This window comes from Balearica regulorum, chromosome 29 (genome assembly GCF_011004875.1).
Source record: "Balearica regulorum gibbericeps isolate bBalReg1 chromosome 29, bBalReg1.pri, whole genome shotgun sequence".
In the NCBI taxonomy this organism is placed as follows: domain Eukaryota; kingdom Metazoa; phylum Chordata; class Aves; order Gruiformes; family Gruidae; genus Balearica; species Balearica regulorum.
In genome coordinates this window covers 2,502,232-2,526,307 of record NC_046212.1, presented here as the reverse complement: position 1 = coordinate 2,526,307, position 24,076 = coordinate 2,502,232, and the positions used below count along the sequence as shown (strand labels likewise).

At 47.1% G+C, this 24,076-nt stretch overlaps 1 protein-coding gene across 7 annotated transcripts in view; it reads left to right on the top strand.

Moving 5' to 3' along the window:
* Positions 1-24,076, top strand: part of LOC104640195 (cyclic AMP-dependent transcription factor ATF-7) — a 67,431-nt gene that overhangs the window by 14,911 nt on the left and 28,444 nt on the right. For 2 of the 7 annotated variants that reach the window (XM_075737524.1, XM_075737519.1), the window contains exon 2: positions 5,727-5,795. In XM_075737524.1, the coding sequence (XP_075593639.1) occupies positions 5,748-5,795 (48 nt within the window). In that variant the 5' untranslated portion in view covers positions 5,727-5,747. Of the gene's footprint in view, positions 1-204; positions 282-1,375; positions 1,623-5,726; positions 5,796-21,718; positions 21,906-24,076 lie in introns of those variants that run through there. The other 5 variants (XM_075737522.1, XM_075737521.1, XM_075737527.1 and 2 more) reach the window with 5 other exon arrangements.

Below are 24,076 nucleotides of genomic sequence, written 5' to 3'. Positions count from 1 at the left end.
TATGCTTTGTCATCACAAAATTGGCAAAGGCTTGTCCAGCTCTGACTGTGGCCTTACCCAGCTCTTTAGGAAGACCCTTCTCTTCTCTTTCCGTCGTGTAGAAGGTGGCACAGCGAACATCGCGGCGTGCAACTTCTTCCTGCACTGGTGCTGGTGCTGCAGGCAAAAACTCTTCACTCCCATCTGTCTGCCTTCCCTTTGCAGGGGCTTGCCTAGATTAGGGATCCTCGCAGCCACCTTGGATTACAGTCGATCCTGTCTACACCAGGCATCGCAAACAGGTCAGTTAAAACGTAGTTCTCAATATATTTGATCTAAGGTAGTGGGTATATCTTCTGAAATGTGGAGAAGACCTTCTTCTGTTAGGTTTAAACTTTGAGAGGACAAACCAGTTCAGAAGTGGTAAGTAGTCTCCTCTTCATTGCAGCTGTAGCAAAGCCTGTAGGTCTCCTGATGTCCGTTATAGGGGCAAATTGCCACCTTCTTCATCGCTGACAGCAAGCTCTTGTGCCCAGGTTCAGCCCCTGATAGATTATTTTTTTTTTTCATTTATGAGCCTCCACGGTTCTAAGGGGATTTTGTATGGTTTGAGTTCTGCATGCGCTAATTTGATATTTTGATTTGTTTGAGGCTTTTCTTTTTTAATTCTCTTGACTCTTCTCAAGGGAATTCTTCCAGCAAGTTTCAGGTGGGTCTGCTGACTGAATTATTTATTAAGCAATCTGCAGCGTGCTTCGTGTATTGCACACAAAATTGATGTGGCGTCTGCACCACCACGTTCACACTCTTGACTCAGATTTTCCAAAGCCTCAAAGTAAGTAGATTCTCCAATTTTTTTCTTCATCAGACCACTAGCCATCTCCAAAACAATGTTTTGTAGTTCTTCCAAACTTAATAGAAGCCCTCTGCTATCAGTAAGGCCTCAGGCTGCCCACAGCGCTCTCTTGTTAATGGACACTTAAAGCATGCCGCCTCATAGCGCACACAGCAAAATACTTAACGTTATTAAGCATCAGCTGTGACTTGATTACTTTTTCCTTTTAAAAACTCGTGCGATCCCTCCCAGCTAAGGACCTGAATTAACAACAGGCTTTGTGTGTGAGTTCCTTGTGGAATCAAAACTTCAAATATCTTTGTACCCTACAAATACGATTCGTGCAGCAGTTGAGTAACTCACTCCGTGGGTGTGAGTTTAATCTCTAGAGGGTTCATTTTCTCTAGCTGCAAAGCAATTGTTGCCCAAGATCGCAGCACCAGGCAGCGAGGGAGCTGGGAACAGGACTTGGGTGAACGTCGCCTTGGTTCGTTGGCAGATGAGCCCCTCGTCTCGGATGCTGTCAAAACATGTGCGTCCTGTGTCAGCTTGATGTCAGCCCAGCATCCTGGCATGCACTGAAGCACTCCACATAACATTTCTCATTTATCTCCATGTCAGAAGTAGGAAGAGGCGATGTCCCCAACAAATAGAGAACGAGATTAACTTCAGGAAAAAGCCCTCGCTGCTCTGCCGGCGCTGACACCCGTGGATAAGCAGTGCTGGAGAAATGGTGAAGTGTGGCTGTTGTCTTGGCTGTGCTGGTGTAGCTTAGTAAACATCCCCTTGCGATGCCGCAGTCGCTTTGGTGAGGAGTTAAAAGTTGCGGTTGAAGGTGGGAATGAGATCCGCTACAGACCAGATGCACTCTTAGATGCAAAGCTCGTGTTTATTCTGTTTTCCGCATGCTGTGCGTGCTCCAGAGGAGTTGCTCCCGTTGCGAGTGCTGCTTTGTACTCTTAAATGCCCTGTGCAAACTCCAAGGGGTGCCTGATTATCAGCACAACACACGCTCGAGACTGCTGCGAAGTGGGGCTTTGGCTTTACTTCGTTTTACAGACAGCCTATGGGTTATTTGCATGAGTTAATAAGGCAAGAGAGAGAGGAAAACACATACAGACTTGGGGAGCGCAAGCTATTTTGGTTGAAAATGTCTTTTCTGTTTTCTGTGAGACGGCAGCTGCTTGTCAGGTCTGTGCTGACAGAACTTTGAAGCACGCTTCAGTAATCTGTCTGCATTTCTTTGCTTCCCCTTGCTGTTTCCAACATGCTAAAAATCATCAAAACAGTGAAATACTGTCCCACGGCTGCAGGAAGAGGAATGAGAATGTGTTCCCAGTATCCAATCATCTGCTTATTCTGCCTGTTCTTAAGAACAGAATTTATTGAAGCAATTTATCCTGACTAAATGTGATATAAATCTGAGCACATGTATGTACATACCAGTCATATTCTGTAGTGAACGAGCAGCTAAATCTTTCTTTAAAGAATGAGTGAATCCTCCTGACGCTTTGCAAGATCAAGTAAACTGAGTTTTTTGCAGTGTGTTGGTCCCGATTTTTTTTAATAGAGCTGCTTGTTATGCTATCAGAAGTAGCTGGCAGGCAGCCTGAAATGCCATCGGGTTTTTGTTTTGTTTTCCTGCTCTCCGTTTCAGTTAGTGTTATCAAAGCCCCGGGAGTGACAGCTGATCCATTTCTTTAATTTTTCAAATAGCTTTTGTATGCATCGGAAGCATAAACATGAGGTAGAGAGACCTTGAAAGTTCTTCAGATTGGTGGAGGCAGCCGGTTACTTGAGTGACAGCGGTTAAGGACGGATCTCTGACCTGTGTTAATTAAAAAAGCATAGGGTTGGCCGCCCTGTGAAATACAGCAGTCTCCTTCCATAATAATTACACTGCCTGTTTAACAATAAGATTTGTTTGTTGATGAAATAAACACATCCCCGATCTCATCCCACGCAACCATGTTTAAAATGCGCAAGGGTGATTGAGACACTTCAAACGTTTCCAGCGCCAGCCTGACTTTGACAGCAAGGGGCATTACAACCGTCCTTTAAAGTTTATGTCGTCAAAGTGCCGTTTGAACGCGAACCTGTGAGCCCCCACGAGTGCAAACTCTGTGCCCCTCGCTTTGTAGGCAACTTGGCAAAGCGTGAAACAAAGCTGACTAAATAGGGATTAAGAAATCTGGAACTAATGACTCTTGCATCTACCTTCAGCTTGACATACAACATGGACTGCAGCTCCCGGGAGCCTTGGCTGTGCTGAGAGCTGTGGGACAGATCCTTGTCCCTTATGGGCAAGGAAGGCAGGCGCAAAGTAAGACCACTGGGAAGGGGAAAAAACAAGGTCCAGGCTGCCCAAGACAGCAATTGCTGACTTTTATTTGGTCCGTGTCCTGATATCCTAGCCTTACCAGCCACCATACTGCAAAGGTGATGGTAAAACAACTCCAGTAGTCGTCGAGTTGATGTTTCCTTTGTGTCCGGTCTGATTTCTCGTATTATTTTCTTGCAGAAACAGTAGTAATTGGGCTGCCCTCTGCTAGGAGTGGGTGATGGAGGACTGAGCCCTGTGTCTTGACTCATTCAGAGCTCTACCTTTTTGTGCAGCTAACTGGAAGGCTTAGGCGCAATATTTTTGAACCTCAAGTGCAGGTGGTAAAAAATGTTTAATTGGTTTTGTGCTTCTCTTCTTTGCAGTGTCAGGGAGTTGATCTGAGCAGTGGTTTGGTATTACAAGAAGGTTTGACCTCTTCATCCCTCCTTGCTAGAGACTACTTTTGTGTGTTAAAGCTTCCTGAGGAAGCCTGGGCTTCTCTGTGCCTTCAGAGCAGGTCGTGACAGCGGCTCGTGTGTCCGCTGTTAGGATGCAGCAGATGCACGTAAGTCAGCTGCTTCGGGGCCTGAAGGAGATTCCTCTTGGAGGAGGAGGAGTTGGTTCTGAATGGAGGTGAGATCCCCGTTTATTTAGCAGGCAGGAGCAATGGGGCAGCGTTTTGGTTTCTCGAGTTCCCAGTTTGGAGCTTTGGAGGAAGGATGGTATGAAGAGTCTTACCTCTTTAACGTGTCCTCACTCGGACTTGTCTGGCTGTCATCTGTGCCCATGTCACCCCGAGGCTAGCCTTCGCCAGGATTTAATCTTCCGATACGGAGCTGCTGTCGCCTCCTGCCGCATCACCCTCCAGTTCTGCAAACCCCATTTTGCTTCTGCGGGCTTTTCTGGGGGGCTGCTGGGGTGGGTGGATGTTCCTGGCCATCTTTATTGCCTTTATTATTACGCTTGTCCTGTACTAGGGAGCGTTTGGCTGCTCGCCCGTTCCATTTGTGAGAGGGCTATTTATCCTTTGTGCGTTCGTGTTTGCATAGGCCCTGGAGTTTTGCTTAATAAATCCAAACATAGTCCAGCATTGAGGACGTCTCTCCCCTTTTTGTGGGGGAAGAACTGGCAGCTCCTTTCTCATAGTTTTTGGTTGTTGCCGTTGTGTGCTGCGGCTGAGCCAGTGCTCGCGGAGGGGAATTCCACCTCTTGTAGCCGCCCATTTTAGCTGCACGCTGTCCTAGCACATGGTAATAGAAAAATAATCTTTTTTTTTTCATATTAAACAATAACTGATTTCTGTGTCTTTTCAATAAAAGCTAAAGAGGACTGTTTTCTGTAGCACATGCATTCACCCTCCGCTGCTAAGTCACATTCTTGGAGCACTTTCTCATATAGCTCCTAAAAATAACAAGTCTCCCCACCCTCTCGCCGCTGCTCAGTGTGTGCGTGCGTGTATTAACGGTTAGAAATGCAAAAAAAACCTAACTAAAAGAGCCTGTGTCTTCGCGAACGCGTTTTGGCCGCGTTCTGGTTTTATTTCTGCTCTTGGCTGAAGCAAGCTGACATGCGTCGCTGAAGCCAAGTGCCGAACTTGGAGTAAGAGATGCTGGAAGCAACATGAACAGCCAGAACATGTTCGCACAGCAAACCCCCTGAAGAGATAGCATTTGCTTTATTATGGCTTTTTAAAATCCTGCTATAAAAATATCAGTGGGTGGAGGGAACCATTATTTCTTGAATTTGAGGTGGTGGGGGTTACTTTATTTACTCTTATTTTTTATTAATAAGAATAGCTTCACTTGTAGCATAATAGGACTGAGTGTTTTGTTATCCTTGGCTATAATCTGTGATAAACTACCCCTGCCATCAGCCTTGTAGTTTACCCACTAGGGAGCCAGATTATTGCCTTGTAAAACGGAGCACCACTCCTATAATCCCTTAATTAATTAAATGACAAATTTTAGTTCTCTCCCATTGAAAATATAACTTGTACATAGAGAGGACTTGGATTTATTTGATCGCTTCTTGCCTTCACTTTTTTTTTTTCCTGTAGATTGTCACTGTCTTTGCTTATGTGTCTCTGCTTTCTACTGTAAATACTAAGGGAGGGTGAAGAGGCTGTGACATTCTCCATCTGTGGGATGTTTCATAGGTCTTTGCTGCACCAGGCGGTCCTGAGCATCGTCCCCATTTCGCAGGTGGTGCCACTGAGATGCAGAAAGTCCCTTGACCCTCTGGAAAATCGGTGGTGGGCCTCGGTGGGAGCCCAGGCATGGAAAACTCCTGCTCCGTTCCTGCCCACTGGCCCGCGCTGTCTCACTGTCATGGTTCCCAGTGAGCCCTTCTAGCTGCGATGCCGCGCTTTCTCTTCATACGTGAAAAATCGACTGGGCCCTCCGAAGTCTTATTTAAACTTGGCTTGGATTAATTTCCCTTCCCTGATTGTGTCTAGGGCACAAAGAGATCCTCCTTCCCTGGGAGCGCGGCCTTGATTAATTACAGCCCTGCAAAGGGCAGCTTCTGCTCTTGATATTTTTAATTTTTTTAGCTTATTTAACAATTTCCTCTTCTCTCCTTTCTCCTCAGCTTAGCTCAGCTGCATGAAATATGGGAGACGACAGGCCGTTTGTGTGCAATGCCCCTGGCTGTGGACAGGTACGTTTACAGTATACTTTATTGTGAATGTGTCGTTGTGAATCAAAGTGGCTGTTTTATCACTGAGGCAAAGAGTTTAAAGCCGGTGTTTTACGTGATCACTGGAGGTAATCAGATCAGAGGATTTGCAGTGTGTAAATCCAGGTTATGAGCAAGTGCAGGCACTCCAAAGTAATGAAATCTGCCTTGCTTTGGGGCGTATTGTTATTCTGCTGGTGTTTTCCAGGAGACCCACACAGCCCGGAGAAAACACGCTGATCTCCTGTTAATGTTTTCTGATAACGTCGCTCATCTTCTTTCAAGGCTGTTTAACCAAAGGACAGATATTCGGTCTCTGTTGGGATGAGTTAGCTGCTATAGCATATTCTGTAAAGCAGCTGAGAATGTGACAGTTGATGGTTTGTGTTATGTGAACCCTAAACTGCCATAGTCTATTTTGGGCTTGCAAAAAAAAAAAAAAAGAAAAAAAAAAAAAGACCCATTGTGAGTTTTTTTCCTCCATGGACAGCAGCATGCTACAGTTGGCTACGGCCTTGCAAAACTTTTGCTTGCTCTCCTAGGGCAAACGATTATTGCGTTGAATGAGTCACATCCCCTTTTTCAGTCCTACGACCTTTCTCATAGGCTTGCCTGCCTGGGGAAGGCGCCTTGCCATTCCATTTCGCTTGGTTTTGCAACGAAGCTAGTGCTTGCCCAAAACCGAGCTTTAGGGTCTCTCTGTCGCTCTGTGGTGCAGCGTCTTGGCGATTCACACCTCGATTTAATGGGAGGAACGGAGGGGATTGTGCAATTACTGCTGGGGCTGTTTTGATGAGAGCTATTAGGGACCGAGGCATTTGCAGAAGTGCAGCCCTGTGCAGAGTCCAGGGAGAATTGGGTTTGTCTGTTCTGAAGTGTTTGAACCTCAAAATGCTAAGATGCCTTTTGCAGGGGAAGGAGGAGGGGGGGGGAAAGATTGTGGCTTTTAATTAGATATTAAGTGATGCACACGCACTTTGTTTTCCTGGCTGCAACCGTTGGATGTCGGGTTGCCAAACTATTATGGCTGTGACGCGTTTGGGAGCTCTAACCGATCCCAGGGTACTCCCCCCCCATCTCCCCCCTCAATTCTTCAGTGTATTTAATATCTTAATGCCTCTTGTGGGTCTCTCGATTGAAATTAAAGATAATTCTGCATTCCCCAGGGCACGTCCTCTGAGACTGCATGTGAATTCTGTGACACATTTATTTTTATGGTGCAGAAATGGGTCAAAAATCTCATCTGGTAACTCTTGGGGACTGGGGCTCTTTAAAAATACATAGTTAGGACTTCTCAGCTTTTTGGTCCTTCTAGCACTAGTCTCATCTGAAGCATTTTCTATCCACTTGCAGGTGATATTCCTCTTTTCTTTCTTTCTTTTTTTTTTTTTTTGTAGGCTGCTTTTTATCTTGAACTTCTTTGCCTGTGAAATTGTGCAAGTCATTTATAAAATGTATTAGCTGTATTTGAGCACTTAATGATGTGAGGACTTCAATCATACAACCTTAAAATCGGATTCAAACAAGCAATTAAGGCAAACAACAATGTATTTAAATTTAATCTCCCACAATCTCCCACAAATGACATATAAAGGTGGTTGCTTCCTCCTTTCGCTGTTCCAGACTGCTGCTTATGGGTAATTCTGACAATTCTTCATGTTAATATTGAAATGTTAGAATCCGGGTAATTCATACCGGTATGATTCATTGTGATCTAACCTGACCTCGTGCACAGTTTCCTAGAACGTCCTTCAATACCTGTTCAAACCAGAGCATGTATTAAATAATGATGATCCAAGCTTGATTTAAAATATTTCCAGTGATGGAAAATTCACCACAGCCCTTGGTTAAGTTGTTCTAATAGATAATTGCTCTCGCTGGTAAGGAAAAATTATGCCTTATTTCCAGTCTAAACCTGTTCAGTTGCAGCTTCCAGGCTGTGGATCTTGTTAATTTTTGTTTGTTAGACAGAAGCTCCTTCCTATCGAATTTCTGTAGGTGTTTGCTGACTGATCAAGTTGCCCCTTAACTGTCCTTTGGACTAACTAAATACATGTTGCTCCAAGCCTCTCCCCACAAGTCCTAGTGCCTTACGTGCGGTTATTTTTGTCCTCTATTTTGTACATCAGCTTCTCGTTGAAGGTTCTTAAGAGCCTTTTACAAACCCTCCCCACTGCTAACGTGCAGCAGTACTGCTGTGGAAGCGCAGTGGTACCCGAGAGCTGTACAGACCGTTGTAGAAGGATCATCAGCTAAAATGAATGTTCGGTGAGCTGTGCATTTTGGCGCAAGTGGAGTAAAATTGGATGGTTGCGATGAGCTGGACAGGGTAGGACAATTGGTAGCTTTGAATATTAAAAATAAATCTGAATTTGAAGTTGGGGGGTTGATGGTGGCCAGCAGCTGTCTTCAGGGCTCGACCTCTGAAGCACGTGCCGCATTGTTTCCCCAGCAGCTTGTGCTGCCTTTTGGCACTAAACCCTGACCCTTGACAAGCCACCGTGGATCATCCCATCAGAAATGGCTTCTTCGTGTGGACTCTTGTTAAAGTGAAGCCTTCATAAGGGTCAGAGGGGACCGCACCTATCTTGGGTCATTCCCTCACTCCTAAAGATCGAGACTCTTGTCTTCAAACGTAGGGGACAAAGGGGCAGTTGGCTCTGTGTGATCTGCTACAGAAACATCCTGACCTTCCCACAGGTGCTAAGTGCCTATGGCTCCCGTCAGAGTCCGTACAATCCAGAGTTTTGAGCTTTCTGGAAGATAATCTGATTTTTTTTTTTTTTCCACCCAGACACACAAATGCACGCCCAAGCGGTGCCGTGTTGCTCCTTACAGCACAGGAAGCTTTTTACCAGCTCAAAGCCAAGCCAGACCATGGCCAGCACTGAAGAGGGAGACTTCCTTGCAGGATTCAGCTTTTTTTTTTTTTTTTTTCCTGATTCTTTTAAGACCTGTGGATGCGTTTTTCTTAGGAAAAAACCCCATTTGAATGGGAAGGTGTCGGTAGCTGTTGAGGCTCTTTGGTTCTCAGGGTCAGCATTTTTTGGGATAACGCCTGGCTCACTGGGTCCTTTCACCGCCGTGGCTCTAGCATCTCTGTTCCTTTCTGTTGTTTCTAAACCTTTGATCCTGTGCCCAATCCACTGATGTGTTTTTTATCCCTGCAGATTCCTGCTCTTTCGGGTATTCCCCTATTTGAGGGTGTGCTCTGCTTTTGGTGGGCCACTCCCGTGGGAACAAGACTGCTTCGGTTCTGAGTAAATTGGGATGGACTTCTGGATTTCACTATCAGCTGGGGCAGTGGGCATGGGGACAAATTGCCCAGTCCTTTTCTGCTTGCTAAAATTAGTGATCTGCCTCTTGCAAACACTGTGTTGAGACGTGCAGCACGGGAGGTCACGGGAGGAGGAGGAGAAGAAGAAGGGAGAGCTGAGCCAAACTAATTTGAACAGGAGACTGGAGACAATTACTGTGAAGCCAGTGGTGATTTTCCCCCTTTAGTTTAAAAGAAAAACAAATTATTTTGCTTCCTGGTGTAATTTCTTTGAACCATTAGCTGCTTCTTTCACTTTGTAGCTGGTACCAGCCCTGTCTTTCTATGCGGTATGCTTTTTTTTTTCCTCCTTGTCCTTCACTATTTCTAGGTAGAAAAAGGCTGTAAAGCTAACTTTTCAGGGAAGTGGGGAGGGGGAAGAGGGAATGGCCACCAAAAATAGATGAGCAGATCTTGGTGTGCCCCCCGTATCATCACAGCTAGTGGGCTTTCAGTGGGTATGTAAACATGTTTTGGTTGCTAGGTCTTTAATGGTTGTTATTTTTGGATTCTCTACGCGATCACTTCCCAACAGTGAGTCTGCTGTGACACAGCTGACTTCTAAATGTGCCGCATATACTGCTTTTAAAAAAGATTCTTCTCAAGGTCATTTATCTGGTTTCTTCTCTAGGAGGACAGGTGACACATTTTTTTTCCTTGGCCCTCTCTGTGTAGAGGGAGAAGAGCTGTTCAGCAGGGACGTGGGCCCCCCGTGCCGCTGTCCGAAGGCGAGGAGGGAGGTAGAGTCAGGCCCCCGCCTCCCAAACGTCTGCAGAAGACGTAGAGCGATGCCTCAAGTGAGGCTTTCATTGAATCTGTTAGGTGAAACTAATCTGGGGGTGGTGTGCACTGCTAATCGTTATTAAAATCTTCTAATCCCATTTAAAACATACTGAGTGATGAAAGGCAGCCTTAGCGCAAGCAAGTGTTAGCTGTAAACTTTAGCGTTGCCATTAAAGTTGAAAAGTATTAACTAAGTCTGCATAATGAGACAGCTCTGACTCATTAACACAAGGTAATTAAAACTTCAGCCGTCCTAAGGCATCCAGAGCAAAGGTCTGGAAGGAAGGCAGGGGCTTCAGATGTGCTGCTGCTTCTTCGTTACCAAGAACTTCTTCATTACCGGTGGTGGCAGAGGGAAACCGCTCAACGTCTGGCTCTGTCCTCCCATATAAACCTGCGTTAAAGCCGCCTCGGGGTGCCTGTTGGGTGATTCGGGCAGGCAGGCTGGCAGCGTGGAACGCAGGTTGGTGGATGGACGTGCCTCTCCAACAGCCGTGCTCCTTCTGCTCCTCTTCTGAAGGCTCCGGGAGTGCTGGATGCTTGAGGCTTTATGAAGTGTCATAACAGAGGAACATCTTTATTAATAAAACTGTTTGGTCCGCTCCTGTTGCCCAAACTAACGGAGGGGCCATAATATTGAATATATTCTACTGGGACCAAGACTTTCCCTAGCCCCTGCCTCCCCATGCCACACCGTTTCACTTTTTATAAGTGACACAAATCATCGCTCACGTCCTAATTCCGGCGCTGCAGTTACACAGGCCATTTCCTCAAACAATCGTTTGCTTTTTAAACCCACCCTTAATTTAACAATTTATTCCCCTTAAACCCATGCCACTGAGGTGATGCTCGTGCAGCGTCCGAGAAACGCAAAGCCCAGAACTTTCACAAGGCCAGAAAATGATTTTTCTTCTTTGTGGTTTATTGTATCCTCTTATCTTGTCATATAATAGAAATAATGTTTATGGCATTGAGGCCTCAGCATCACTTGGCATTTAACCAACCTCAAAAGCAGTTTATTGCTTTGTATACTCTGCCGCCATGACCATTATCCCTTAAATCTCTATTGCTTTGTAATATACGAGGCAACAAATGGCTTCTGCGATTGGTTAAATGTGGAACTGAAGCTAAGGTGTGTTTTGTAGCTTGTATAATCCAAACGAATATAGATTATTCCTTTTATATGAGTCTTGGTGTAGAGAGGAACAAATGGCCCTCTTTCTGAGAAGCAGCGAGCTCTCCTTGTCACGGTTCAAACTTTTCAAGTAGCCGGGACATGCACGGTGGTTTGGCCGCTCGGAGGTTTGCCGTGGGACTTCCAGCCGTGGAGTCGTTGCTGTTGGCAGCTCGAGCTACGATTTGTACCGGCGTATCTTCATGCCAGTGTCAGGTAGGGACCAGCACCACCAGTACGAGGAAGGAGTCTTGTCCCTGTCTCTGCAGGTGCTGTCAGTGGCTGAATGTCCTCAGTGGAAGCAGATCGTTCAAGACGAGCTCTTGTGATTAAAAAAAAAAAAAGGCGGAATAATATAGTGAAGCAAGTTGGTAGGTGTGTAGAGCAACCCAGAGGTGAGAGGAAGAAAGTGCCCGTGCCCCTTTGCTTTACCACAAAGCATCTTTCTTTTGCCATAATTTCAAAGGTTTCTTTTGTTACCATCCTCCTCCCCTTGCAGTTATGGCATAAAGCAAGAGGTAAGAAAATATTCCCTGTCTGAAAGCTGCTAGGAGCCACCTGTACTCCCCTGAGAAAAATCCAAAGGGACGTCTCGGCCCCTCCGGAGCTTGCTGCCCGCCCTGGCCAGGACCACGCGTGCGCAGGACACGAATGTGTTCGGTTTGAATACAAGCACGGACAGAAAGACATACTTGTGTGTTGATTTAACAGCCTCCTTAGGGTCTGCCTCTCGAGACTTTGTTCCTGAAGCTTATGAAGGGAAGCCAGACAAACTGCCTAAGAAATTCAGAGAGTTAAAATCGAATCTTTTGAGAAACTTTAGCCCAATTGGCTACCTGCTGTTAGAGCAAACAGGAATTTAAATGGTTATTAAGCAGAGTTATGACACCCTGTCCTCCAGTAGAAATTGTTACTGTCCTGGCACAAGAACTGAGTGGGACTGGACTTGGACACAGGCGCAGGGTGTTTTTCCTAAAGAATTCGAGGTCCTAACACCCACTGATTTAACGAGGCAGGAGCCGTTATGTCTTTGGAAATCTGAGCCTTATTAATCAGGAGAACGGCTTCTGTGGAGTGGGGTGGATAATGCCAATCGCCAAAGCTGGGCAGGGCTGGTGAGAGTGGCAAACCAAGAGCAGGACTTGCAACTGCCCCTGCTGGGGTTACGTGGCACGATCGACATCAGGTCTCAGCTCCGGGGGCCCCCAGGTGACCTGGGCGCCACGATGCCGTGGGGCTGGATGCCGTGGGTCACCGTGGGACCCAAGCACAGGGCAGGATCGCAGGGTAAGCAGTTCACCCCCCTCTACCAGCCAAATATTAAATTAAAAAATTGTGGATGTTAATGACGGAAGGAGAATAAAATCTGTCTCTGAGCTTTTTTTTTTTGTTATGCTTGGGCACAGATACCCCTTGTCTGTAGTTAGCATGCAAAGTCACGTACGTGTTGTGTCCCTACTGCACCCAAGTGATTTGAAGAGCTGAGCCATAAACTAGAGTTTCTTTTCTGGTTTTTAAATTGAAGGAAACGTCTGAAGCTCTGTGGCGAGGAATTCCTAGCTGTATACGCCTGCTTGCTTCACATCTGCAGCTTTTTATTTGAAGCTGCCACAGCTGAAATAAAATTCTACAGAGAAACATCTTGGTTAAAGGTCTTCTATTATTTTACAGGAATGCAGGTTTCCAGAGTTAATTATTTATTTCAAATTAAGGCCTTTACAGCTGCAGTACCTGTACATCAAGCACAAAATGGCAGATGCTACACAAATCTCCGAGCGTTTCCAGGATGTAATGGGTCCGCGTAAAAGTAGTGGTTGGCTATAGTAACTCTTTAGGTTGTTAGCATCAAAAGAAGCGAATTAATTTGACTTGTAACTCATGTATTGTCAGCAGAGTAAAATGATATCTCCCACCTCTTGCTGAAGGTATTTTTGGGGGTGGGGAGGGGAAAGCTAATTTTGAATAATAATAAGCTTGAGAAGGCATCTGAAACCAGTAAACGTTTATTTTTTACACTCCTATAACTTAAAAACGGCCAAACCAATTTAAACCAAATTGGATAATAAAAAATATTGCTCCTAGGCTGAGCCCCTGTATGCCAAGTTCCAGCCTAGAATGAATTTTTATGACCAAATTATAAACCCCCTAGAAATGAAGGTTTAAAATGGAAATGTTGACAGACCTTTAACTACAAAAGCACTATAATAGAACTTCTTTTTTTTATAAAATGGCTGTTTTAAAATATAATTAAGACTTAAATATTATTTAATAGCAGCATTTCCTGTAAGTTAAAATCTTTTATCATTCCTATGGCTGGGATTCATTGCGGGTTCTGAGAATGCCAGCTCTGCTTTGCATTTGAAGCACGTGCGCGGTGCTGAACCGACAGAGACACTTGTTTGTCAAATGGAAATGGGTCTGGACAGCTTTCCAAATTCTCCTTTTCTAAATAAGAGCCTGGATGCCAAAGGACTCGCTGGACCTCTGCACAAATCCTGCGGCTCTGGGAAGAAACTGCAGCGAAAGCCTCTGCCAAAGACTCAACTTTTAATAACATGAAATGCCGGTGGTTCGTTCTTTGCAGGAAAACATGTTTGCATCCCCTCTGGCTGATTAGGTATTAATTAGGAGTTGTGGGTTTAGCTTGGTGGCTGCTTTGGTGTTCTCTGCACATGCTGACAGCCTGTCGAAGCACTTTGGAAAGCCGGGGACCGAGCAGCCGGTCTGGCCGTGATGAATCTGGAAGCCCATCGTGCTGCGGAGTGATGGCTCGGAGAGACGTCCTTGCAGGAAAAAAAGAAAAGGCTTTTCTGTCACACCCCACCCACCATGGGGCTTGGTTTTCCTCCCTGCCCCCTTTCTGGGGACTTGCTAATTCCTCTTATTTTGCTGCCTTTCTTTCCCCCTTCTTCCCCACGTGAAATGCTTTAAAAATAACCCCTGGGTGGTTGCTGCAGTGCCCCAGATGCAGGGATTGCTGCAACACCCCGTGCCTGCGCTGGCATGTGGCCGGTTTGAAAGTGGAACTAGCAGCTACTGCATGGTCTCCTCTCTATTTTCCTGCTGGTTTTCTCGCTCTCTGCTCTCCTTTTGCAGGTGAATAAGCTGCCTTGCTCTAACCCTGCTGCCAAATACCTGCTCAGGACAGCTTTTGTTATCGGGATGCCGATAGCAGGGTGCAGAGACCCGTGAGAGCTTCACCTTCATCTGTTGGGGTGATACATTTTGTATAGGGATGTGGTTTTTTTAAAGGGTCTTCACTGGAAGATGATGCTAGGTAGGAAGCAATGCAACCTGGATAATTGGGAATGTTTGTAGCTGAAACTCTGCGATGCTCCGAGCGCACTTGTATGTGCACGCGCCGTTGCTTGCCCTCCCTCTCCTTCCTCCTGGGAGCCACGGGAGTTGCTTTCCCTCCTGCAGCCACGTGTGAAGGGCTAGGTGTGCAAGAGCAGCTTTTCCCTCCTACGCAGGGACAGCCGCAAGCTGGGACATCTGCCCCTGAGGCCGTTCTGGGAGGGGGCTGTTTTAAAGGGTAGGCATTGAAGCAAAATTTATCTGGAAGGAGTTATTAGATATATTTTAGTGTCCTCCTCCTGTGTGTGCAGCACTAGAATTTGCCTGGCAGAAGGTCTCTGGAAGCCGCAGTGGACATGTTTGATAAGGTTCTGCTGCATCTTTCACTAGAAACCCCCCAGATCTGGTGGATGAAACGTATCTGTGGGGTTGATTTTGCGTGAAGTAATTGCTTGCTAGCAGGAATCGGTTTAACGTGTACGTAGAGGAGATAAGTAACTTCAACTCATGTTAGTTCTTTTCTAGTTTGGATTTTCTCAGAAATGTCTGGGCTCTGACTTCGCATCTCCAGAGCGAGAAGTCAGTGAGGTTCGGCGATAGCTTTTACATTTCTGTTCTGGCGAATGCCTGATCTAGAAATCCTCGTTAAGATTTCTTAGCCATGTTGGCCGCTGCGGCAATTAAAATGAAGAAATAGCTGCATGGTTTTCCCCTCTATCGTCTTAAAGATGCTGTGCCGAGGCTGCGGAATACCTAATAACGCCTTAAAATATGCAGAAGCCAGCTTTAATGCAGGTCCTGTCGAAGAAAACGCTATCGGAGGATGAGCTGTGCTGCAAAGCATTGGCTCGCCATCCGCTGCCGCCGTATCAGGCACGCTCTCCAATCGCTTCATTAGCATACTTGTTCATTTTGGCGTAAAAATGGAGTATATGAGGCGGCACACAACCAGTAAACCTATTTCATGTGGCAATAGAATAGCCAGTAATGGATCTAATTGCCCTTTTGGAGCATCTCTTGTCCCAAAGGATTCTTCAACCGGTCACAAATCACATCAGAAGTGCACCTACCGCTGAAGAAAGGTGCATTTCTGGTCCCCCGTGCAAAGGGAGCCCCTCCTGCCAGCGAGACGGGGGCCGAGAGCTCAAAGGCAGCACCACGGTGTTCTTAAGAGCCGCTTGAAACTTGGTTTAACCTTCCTCGTTCCAGAGGAAGGGCGCCGAGTAGCGCCGCGGGGCATCGAGCCTTATTTCCAGGGAAAGCTGGACTGTTAAGCCATCTGCTTTTCCATGGGCGACTTGCAGACTCAGCAGCTATAAATATACGTATATATATGGAGAGAGCGCGCACACCAGGACATGTTCCTATATAAACAGTCGTGTATGTATATCTGCATATAGGTTTATATGGAGATGAGCATAGCCTGGCTACCGGTCCCCCTTTATTAGGGCGGTTTGATGCCAGGTACGCGATGGCAGCAGGAAGGAAAGCCGGCAGCAGTCGTTACTCTGGGCAGCGACGTAGGAGAGCATCCCCTGCTCGAACAGTGGCCCGTGCGCGGTGTGAGGGGACGCGGGTTTTGCAGGGTATCCGTTGATGTGCGCGCTTTACGCGGGGCCGGCTGTTTCAAAGAGGGGTTTGCTGTTCTCGCCTCCCTTCTCGCAGAGCACGCAAGAGCCCCCGTGCGCGTCTCGTACCTGCGGCGCCAGTTGCTCGTGCCAGGCCATCGAACCAGGTCTGGAGTTTCTAATGAAAGCAGGTTTAAATGATTTAAATTTGTTTTGGTGTGTTGTGGTGGTTTTGTTTTGGGGTTTTTTTTTTTTTTGTTTTACTGAGCCGTATCCTCGTCATTCCCAGATCACAGGATGGTTTCCACTTTCTGCAGCGGGGGGAACGAGGAGGGAGGGTTTCCCCTTTCTTGGGAACATGATCAGGGCTGCAAAAATACCCACAAAGGAACATGGCCGTGTACTTGCAAGGAATGGTTTCTTCTCTTTTTGATTTAAGGGAGTTTCACAACCATGGAGTTTCTGCTTTGAACGAACTAATCTCAGCCCAGTCCTTACCTAAAGCTCTTGCTCTATATCAAAAATGCCAACCGCGTGTACTGCTAGCGCGAAGCCATAAATTAAGCCAGGCTCTTTTATTAACTTGAAATTAGACTGATCTAAAAGCTTGCTTGTGGTCTTGAGCTTAACAGGAGCAGAAAGCTGCCGGTGGCTGCACGCCTTTGCAGCCGAACGCGAACCTGCGAGTGTTGCCACGTTGACCCTGGTTTGTGAGTTTAACCTCGTGCGATCTTATCACAAGAACTGCAAAACCTGTTTTTCATCCCGCCGTCCCTCGTAAAGCAAATGAGAAATAGGGTGCTGGGTTTGGAGGTTTTAGGGGGAGGAGGGTTGATTAGGAAATGAGAGAGGTCTTAAGGTACAAGCCAAGCCTGCCTTATGCTCAGGATTGAATTTTTCCTGCCTCTTTTCAGCTCTGGGTTTTTTCTTGGCCAGTAAAATACTTCCTTGTGTTAAAACCAGTATTTTAAAGAGAAGGCTGCTTGGTTTTGTGGTTCTGGGTTTTTTTTTCTGTTGTTGTTCAAAGCCTTGCTTGCTACCTGTCTGCTAATCTCTGAGAAAATTATGAATGCTTTGTATTTTACTGCATGAACAGATAACTTATTCCCTAAGTGCGACTGCAGCACGTAGCTTTGACAAAGGCCTTGTTACCACGCCACCACGGATGCTTTTAATTTTCAAAAAGGTGCACAAGTCCACAGGATTTTCTGTAAACTTGTTGCATAAAATCCAGCCAAGTTGTCGGTTGAGGACAAAAAAAAAGAAACAAGTGTGGGGGGACTCTGCCTGGGATTTCCCTCTCCTTCCCCAGCAAAACCGATGCTGAGGAGGCTGCTTTGGGTCGCGAGGAGAAAGCCAGGCACGTTTTCCTTCGGCTCCTTAGGCCCTGCACAGAGTTATTAGTAACCAAGAAGCCTGTGACCTGGTTTTATTTCAATATCTAAATAACCAGGGGATTTTTTAAAATTTTTTTTTAATCATGAGCCTGCTTCCCCTGTTCAGTTCTCTTATCCCAGAAAGCCACAGCTGAGCTTTGCAAAGCCACGAGGAGGCAGCTCGAGATGACTCTTGCTAATTGGAAAGGCAGCTAAAACCTTCTCTTTTTCTCCCAAAGATGCTCGCTGGGACAGAGCTGGGCATTGTTGGATGGTGAAAACCGCTCCGCCCCTCTGCGGCAACCGGGCCGGCACGGCTGCTGGCGCAGAGCTGCGCATCGGGCGACGGATGCGGCTCTCCCCAGCAGCGGCGATGCCGGAGCGCAGGCAAACAGGAGATGCCGTGTCCTTATGCACTTGGTGGGGAGAAAAAAAACCCCACCCCTGCATCTCATTGCTGGAGAGCAGGGTGGGGAAAAAAACCGCAACCCACCTTTAAGCCATAATATCTCAGGTCCTTTCGAGAGATTTGATGTGAGATCTGAGAATGAAAGTGGAGCTATTCATAGAAATAATTTCTAGTCGTGCTTTTTTTAGGCTTTAGGGGGTTTTGGCTGACACTTCTTTCCCCTCGGTGGTTGCTGCTTTGCATGAGAACCTTCCTTAAAGAGTCAGTTCTTGAGGTGTAAAAACTCACAATAAATACATTTATTTCTAGTAGCTCTTTTGACTTGGGAGGAAACATGAGATTTGTAAAGACTGATGGATTTGCTGGGCAAACACTGCGTTATCCTGCCGCTGGGGGGGTTGCGATGCTGTAGCCGCACAAAGAACTGGCGTGTGCGAAAAAGAGAGGGGGGAAAAAAAAAAAAGTACCTTTTGGGCTTTTTCTTCTCTGTGCGTAAAGAGGAGGGCACGTGGCTGATCTGCAGAAATCCCCTTTGTGTACAGAAAATAGCAAGCGGGGATTTTTCACCCCTTCCCTGGGTTAGTGGTACTGTCTGGAGGAATTTAGGCTAAAGCAGGTCCTGGGTGCGTTGGTAAAAAACCAAAGATCCGTGCAGGAAAGGCTGAGCTGTAACATCCCTGCCGGTTTTAAAAGATTCCCTGCAAGTCTCCTGCCGTGGTAAATCTCGGGAGGAGCGTGGCATCGTGTTTAGTTAACACCTGCTTAATGATGCAAGCTGAGAAACTGCACCACCACTTTCCAAGCACTTGTACCAGCTGTTTTGCTCAAATAATTTTTTTATATGCCGGATTAAAACAATAAAAACATTAAAGTCCTAAAATTCCCCCTGAGAGTAAACATCTAGACAATAAAGAATTGTGTGTATATAGGGGATGGGGTGGGAGAGTTTTGCAGCCGTGCAAAACAAGCTATAAATTAATCTCAGCAGTAAAGCCTGCTAAATTAAACCATTTCATAAAATGAAGTTCTTGCAAAATGTTGAATCAGTCTGGTTTTGGGGCAGTTAAAGATTTTTTTTTTTTTGCCTTCTGAACTTCTTCAGGTTATTCATAAACGGTAAATGTGGCTTGTGTAGCTGTGTCAGTGGCGGGGTTTATTTGGGGGGACAGAAGGGGAGGGTTTTATGGTCACTGCAATAATTGTCAGGAATTCAAAGCATCACCTGTCCTGTGTCTCTGCTTAAACCCCCTTCATGTGGGTTTCAGCCAGAGAGATGAGCGGTTCCCTCTCAAAAAAGCTCATTTATAAGAATAAATATTCAAAGGACCGGATTTGAAGCAATCTAAGCTAGACTTAAGCGTAAGGAGCAGAGCACTGATGTCTTGCTCGTGTGTATCTTGCTGGCTCTTTTCTTTGCTGGCTCTTTCCTTTCCTGCCTTCCCCACTGCTTCTGCCACCCCAGACATCTGCAAAGTCTCTCTGCGATGCCTTACCAGATACTCGCAGCGCTGAAGATACAGGTGCGAGCTCTTCGTTGCACAGCATCGCTGTCGACATCTTAATTCTGGCTTCTGCACTTGTAAAATCTGCTAATTCACCTGCTCGCTGGGGTATTAACACAAGCTTTTGTTTCTGTGGCTGGGGGAGGCGTTGCCTGCACGCGTTTTAGATATTAAAACCAATTTGTGATTGCTGTGTTAGCTTCTCTCCCTTTTAAGAGGCTTGTGTGATGTTTGCTATAAACCTCAAACATTTGTAAGCTTTAGAAGAAAATTTAAATGCATTTTGCTTTGACTGCTATGTGAAATTTTATTATCTGCAGCCCATAACGTAGGCGGAAAAATTGTTAAGACCCTAAGGATGCGAGTAAAGCGATTTTGGTGACCTCAGCTGTATATTTCTACATCGCTGAATCATCACCCAGTTGGCACCTCGGCGGGGGTAATCTCCGCTTGCGAGGCTGGGAGCACGGCTGTAGATCAAACAACGTGGGGAAAAGCTTATGGGAAAGCTGCTTGCGTTATGCTTGGCTCTATCTCGTCTGATTTTTTTTTTCTTTTCTTGCACTTAAGAGTTTATCCACTTAATTTTTATTAAGGGCTGCAGGTGGAAAGTAATGTTAAAAGGGTTTACCATTAGCTCAGAGCAGCTAAGGAGGCAATTAGAAGCGAGCGAGAGCCCTGGGTTGGTGTGAATTGCAGCTGGGGAGTCCGCTTCAGACGCAGAAAGGCTTTTGCTGGGGATTTTGCCGGGTCACTAAGTACGCAGGCGAGCGCCGGAGAGCTGGGAGCGTGTTAATGCACTCCTCAAACATAATCCTGTTGTGTAGACGGTTGAAACCTCCCCGTCCTGAGCTCCTGTAACGGCAAGCGTCGCGAGGCCTTTGGAAACGAATGTCAGAAGACCAAGGAGACCTGTTTCCCCGTAAACCTGACCCGACTTGCTGGGGAAAACTTGGCACCTTTTGAAAGATGGTGCAGTTGCATAATGATTGCAGATGATTTTGGCGGGGCGGGGAAAGGATCCGGGTCCTTGGTGCAGGATGGATTCAGGCAAAGAGCTGGAGTCAGACCCCTCTGCACTAGTCTGCTCTGAGAAATCATAAATCTCGAGAGAGAAGAGGGTCACTGAGAACCTCATCAGGGTGGGAGCAGCAGCGCCGCGTTAATATGCCCATAAATCTACCTGTTACGATAAAACAGGTGGCTCTTCCAAGAGGCAAAAATAGTCAAATGCCCGGAATTTTTTTTTTTTCTGCTGCTGCCTATCTCCTTTTAAAAGCTTAATTACCGCGGTGCGCTGACATCCGACAACTTATCATGGTCTATATGAAATGCAGGACTTCGTTTTGTGTCTGTGTCTGGGCAGAAAAAGAGCAGAGGGGCTTTGCAGGTTGGCTAAAATCTCCAGGAGAAAGGCGTGGAGAAGCACAAAGAGAGGATGTGTTTTTGTAAGTGGTGCTGGTGAGACTGGTGCTGGAAGGGCGTTTGTGCTTTAAACATTCCTTGGAATAAAGAAGATGAAGGGAGCTACAGAATGGGTTAGTCGTAGGGGGAAATCGCGCCCTCAGATAAGATCAGGGAGCTCCGTAAATAAGGATGGATGGGAAGGGATGTGAGGGCAGGACTGGCTCTGGCCTGACCGGGGTCAAAGCCGGGGTTTGGTGAATTCCTCGCTCTCTCATTTCACCTCTTGCGCTGGGACATCTGTGCGATCGGAGGTGGCCGAAGGGATCCGCGCTGAGCTTCTGCAGAGCGCTCGCACCTTGCGGTATAGACAGAGGGGGCCAGACCCTTCTTATTTCTGCAGCTTATTTCCAAAATGCCCCCGTCGCTTCTCAAGGTAGCCGAGGATCCATAAATCTCAATTTGCCTCTTGCATTTTGTCCCTCTCCACTCGATGATACCCCGTCTATCACCCCCAACAATTACCCTCCCAGTTTTTAGACTACGTGAGCGTATTTAAGTCGTGCCCACGCACCTCCAGTTCAATGTGCTGCGTTTCCTTATAGCTTGTTCCCTCTCCCTGGCAAATGCCAACATTAATGAGGAAAAAGCCAAACCGCTAAGCCACCTCAATTCTGTCTTCATTTAACACGATGCCCTTCCCAAACTGTTGGAGCTTCCCCAGGAGAGGTTCCCAAAAAACACGGCTTTTTTCAGGCGATAAAGCCTGTAAAGAGAGGCTCGCACACCACGAATGGGTGGGCGCGTACCCAATATTGCAAATGAATTGAAGGAAATCAACCTTCCAGTGCATTAAAAAAACCTGAATGGGGACCGTGGCATCCTTTTCTAATTGTGGTCGTGTTCAAAGGTCAAGGCTGAGTCACGTCGACTTTTTCAAGCTGCAGCACACTGGCACAATGAGCGCTTTTTTCCATTGGAGCTAACGTGGGGGTTTTTTTAGGATTGACTTTCTTGTAGCCCTGAAACAATAGTGCTGCGGAGAGGACTGTGTTAGCCTGGTGCGAGGCATCTTCCGAGAGAACAACCACCAAACCTCTCGGATGACACCAAATTGAACCTCTGCTCCCTCGACCCTTGAGAATTTACTTTGGAAAAGACCGTAAGGGGTTGGATTGGAGTTGAGGGACCGGTTGTTCGGAGCAGAGTCCATTGCTGGAGTCCCGTTTTCCCAGCACAGCTTTCTCTTACGCTTTTCCCAGGGTAAGTACCGAAAGGGAGATACCACCGTCCCGTGCCTGGGCACGGCAGCTCCCAGCAGCATCCGTGCTGCACCCCAGACCCTCGCTCCGATATGCATGCATTAAGTATCTCAAGGTCCAAGGGGGACATCTGAATTCTGGTTTTGGCTCAGTTCTGCCTGCTCAAACCACTCGGTTTCCCTTTATCTACGTTTTTAAGCTCGCTTTCCCAGTGCCGATCGCTCTGCCTTGCTGGGGGAGCATCTCAGCATCCCCTCAGGCTGCAAGACTCCCCGTTGTCACCCCGGGTTTAAGGGCTGCGTTTCCAACGAGGCCGAGCTCTCGGCTCCGATGTATGGTTTGGCAGGGAGCAGGGAAGCCGGAGCGGCTCGTACCACGGCGCTGCCGGAGCTGCATGTGCTCCGGCACCTGCTGCCAAAGCCTCTCCTCACCCGTGCGGTATTGACAGGCTTGGCCACCGTCCAGAGACTTTTTAAGATCCCCGTGCAGCCTCCCAAAGCACAAATCCTCAACCCTGTAGACAAATTAATCGACTCCAGTTCGGATTTAATTATTTTTACACATACATTCTTGTTTCTTGGGGTATGCAGAGAAGGAGTTTCCTGTTATTCTTTTCTTTTCACTCTATAAATTATCTCTCGCATGCATGCGTCGCGCGGGGCTTGCTGCCGATGCTGTTTGTTTGCCGAGAAAGAGTCTTTGCTCCCAGATTATTCATTCAGGAGCTGTCGAGCGTTCAAGGCAGGAAGGGTGACTCATTTGGTAAACAGCAGAGGCTTGCAGGGGAAGGCAGGAGCCCAGATTGGGTTTCTGTGGTAGATCCGAAGTCTTGGGGGGGGGGATTTTTTTTTTTCTTCCCTCTTTTTTACCCTTTCTTCTCTACCACCAGCACCACTCACGATTCTTTCTCTGCATTGCACGAGAGCAGGGCCCCACAAATAACACCACAGCCCGGCTGCATAATTCACCCCTTTTCCTCCCGCAATGCCACATAACTTCCTAAACTGCTCAGCCTGAGCAGCTCTCTGCGGTAGGGCAGGGCAGGAATTTCACTTAGCCCAAGCTCCCTGCCCTCCGCCGTGCCTCTGCCCGTTTTCCTCGGTCTCTATTCCCCAGCTCTTGTGATGGGAAGAGATGCCGAGCTCCTAATGAATCACTGAGCGCCCGCACTTGAAATACAGTTAGGGAAACACAGCTGTAATTGCCTTTGTTAATATATTATTTTTTTTCTGCAGTGTTTCTCACATGGCTCCTGGTACTTGCATGCGCGGTCGGCTTCCTCTCCGAACGCCCTCGTGAAGTATGGTGCCTTTTCCCTTTTTATTTGCTCTGTCTGGTAGGTAGGGAAAGAATTGATGGCTTGCCCAAGGTCACACTGAAAACCTGTGGTGCTGCTGGGATTCGAGCAGGGGGACGTAATAATGATTCACATCCACGCTGGAGCTATCTGGGGGTTCCCATGGGGCAGGCGCGTATCCATAGGCACAAGCTGTGGAGTCGCTGACGTTCTGCAACTCCACCCCCTCGCTCACCTCCGTTAATTACCGCTGTGCCTCTCCTCTTAAGTTATGTGGCAGCGGTAATTAATACATGTATTTTAATAACCTTCGCTTTTATCGAAACAAGGCTAAAAATGCTCCACCGTGTGGAAGTAAATAATTATTGCATTTCTAGGTTTTAGCCGAGCGCCCCAGGCTTTGTGCGACTGCGGGCAGGTCCCCTCATCGCTCGTCTGCGTCTGGCTGCAGAGATCTGCTGCCGACGGGATGGAGCAGCCGATGCCTGCGGACAGAGAACTCGGGAGGAGCGGACTGACTCCTCGAGGTCTCCGTTCCCCCACGAGCATCACTCGAGCAGAGCAGGAGAGCATCGGTGTCTTAGAAAATCCTGCCTGCTCCCACGTAGCGTACACCCATTAGAGATTCAGGAGCCTGATCTTCCCATCTTAGATTTGCGATCTGGGGTTTGGGCTGTAATTCCAGCGGCTGGAAGGTCGGGTTTGATAGATAAAGCCCCCCTGTGTCCAACCTAGGTTACATCCAGCTGGGATGAATGCCGTCCTAGCCAAGCAAGTCGGCTGCTCCGGAGCGTTGCCAGTTGTTTTTGTCTGCACCCAGACGTGCTGATGCTCAGCTCAGGTGTGCTGGAGGTGAAGGAGAAGCTGTGTCTAGC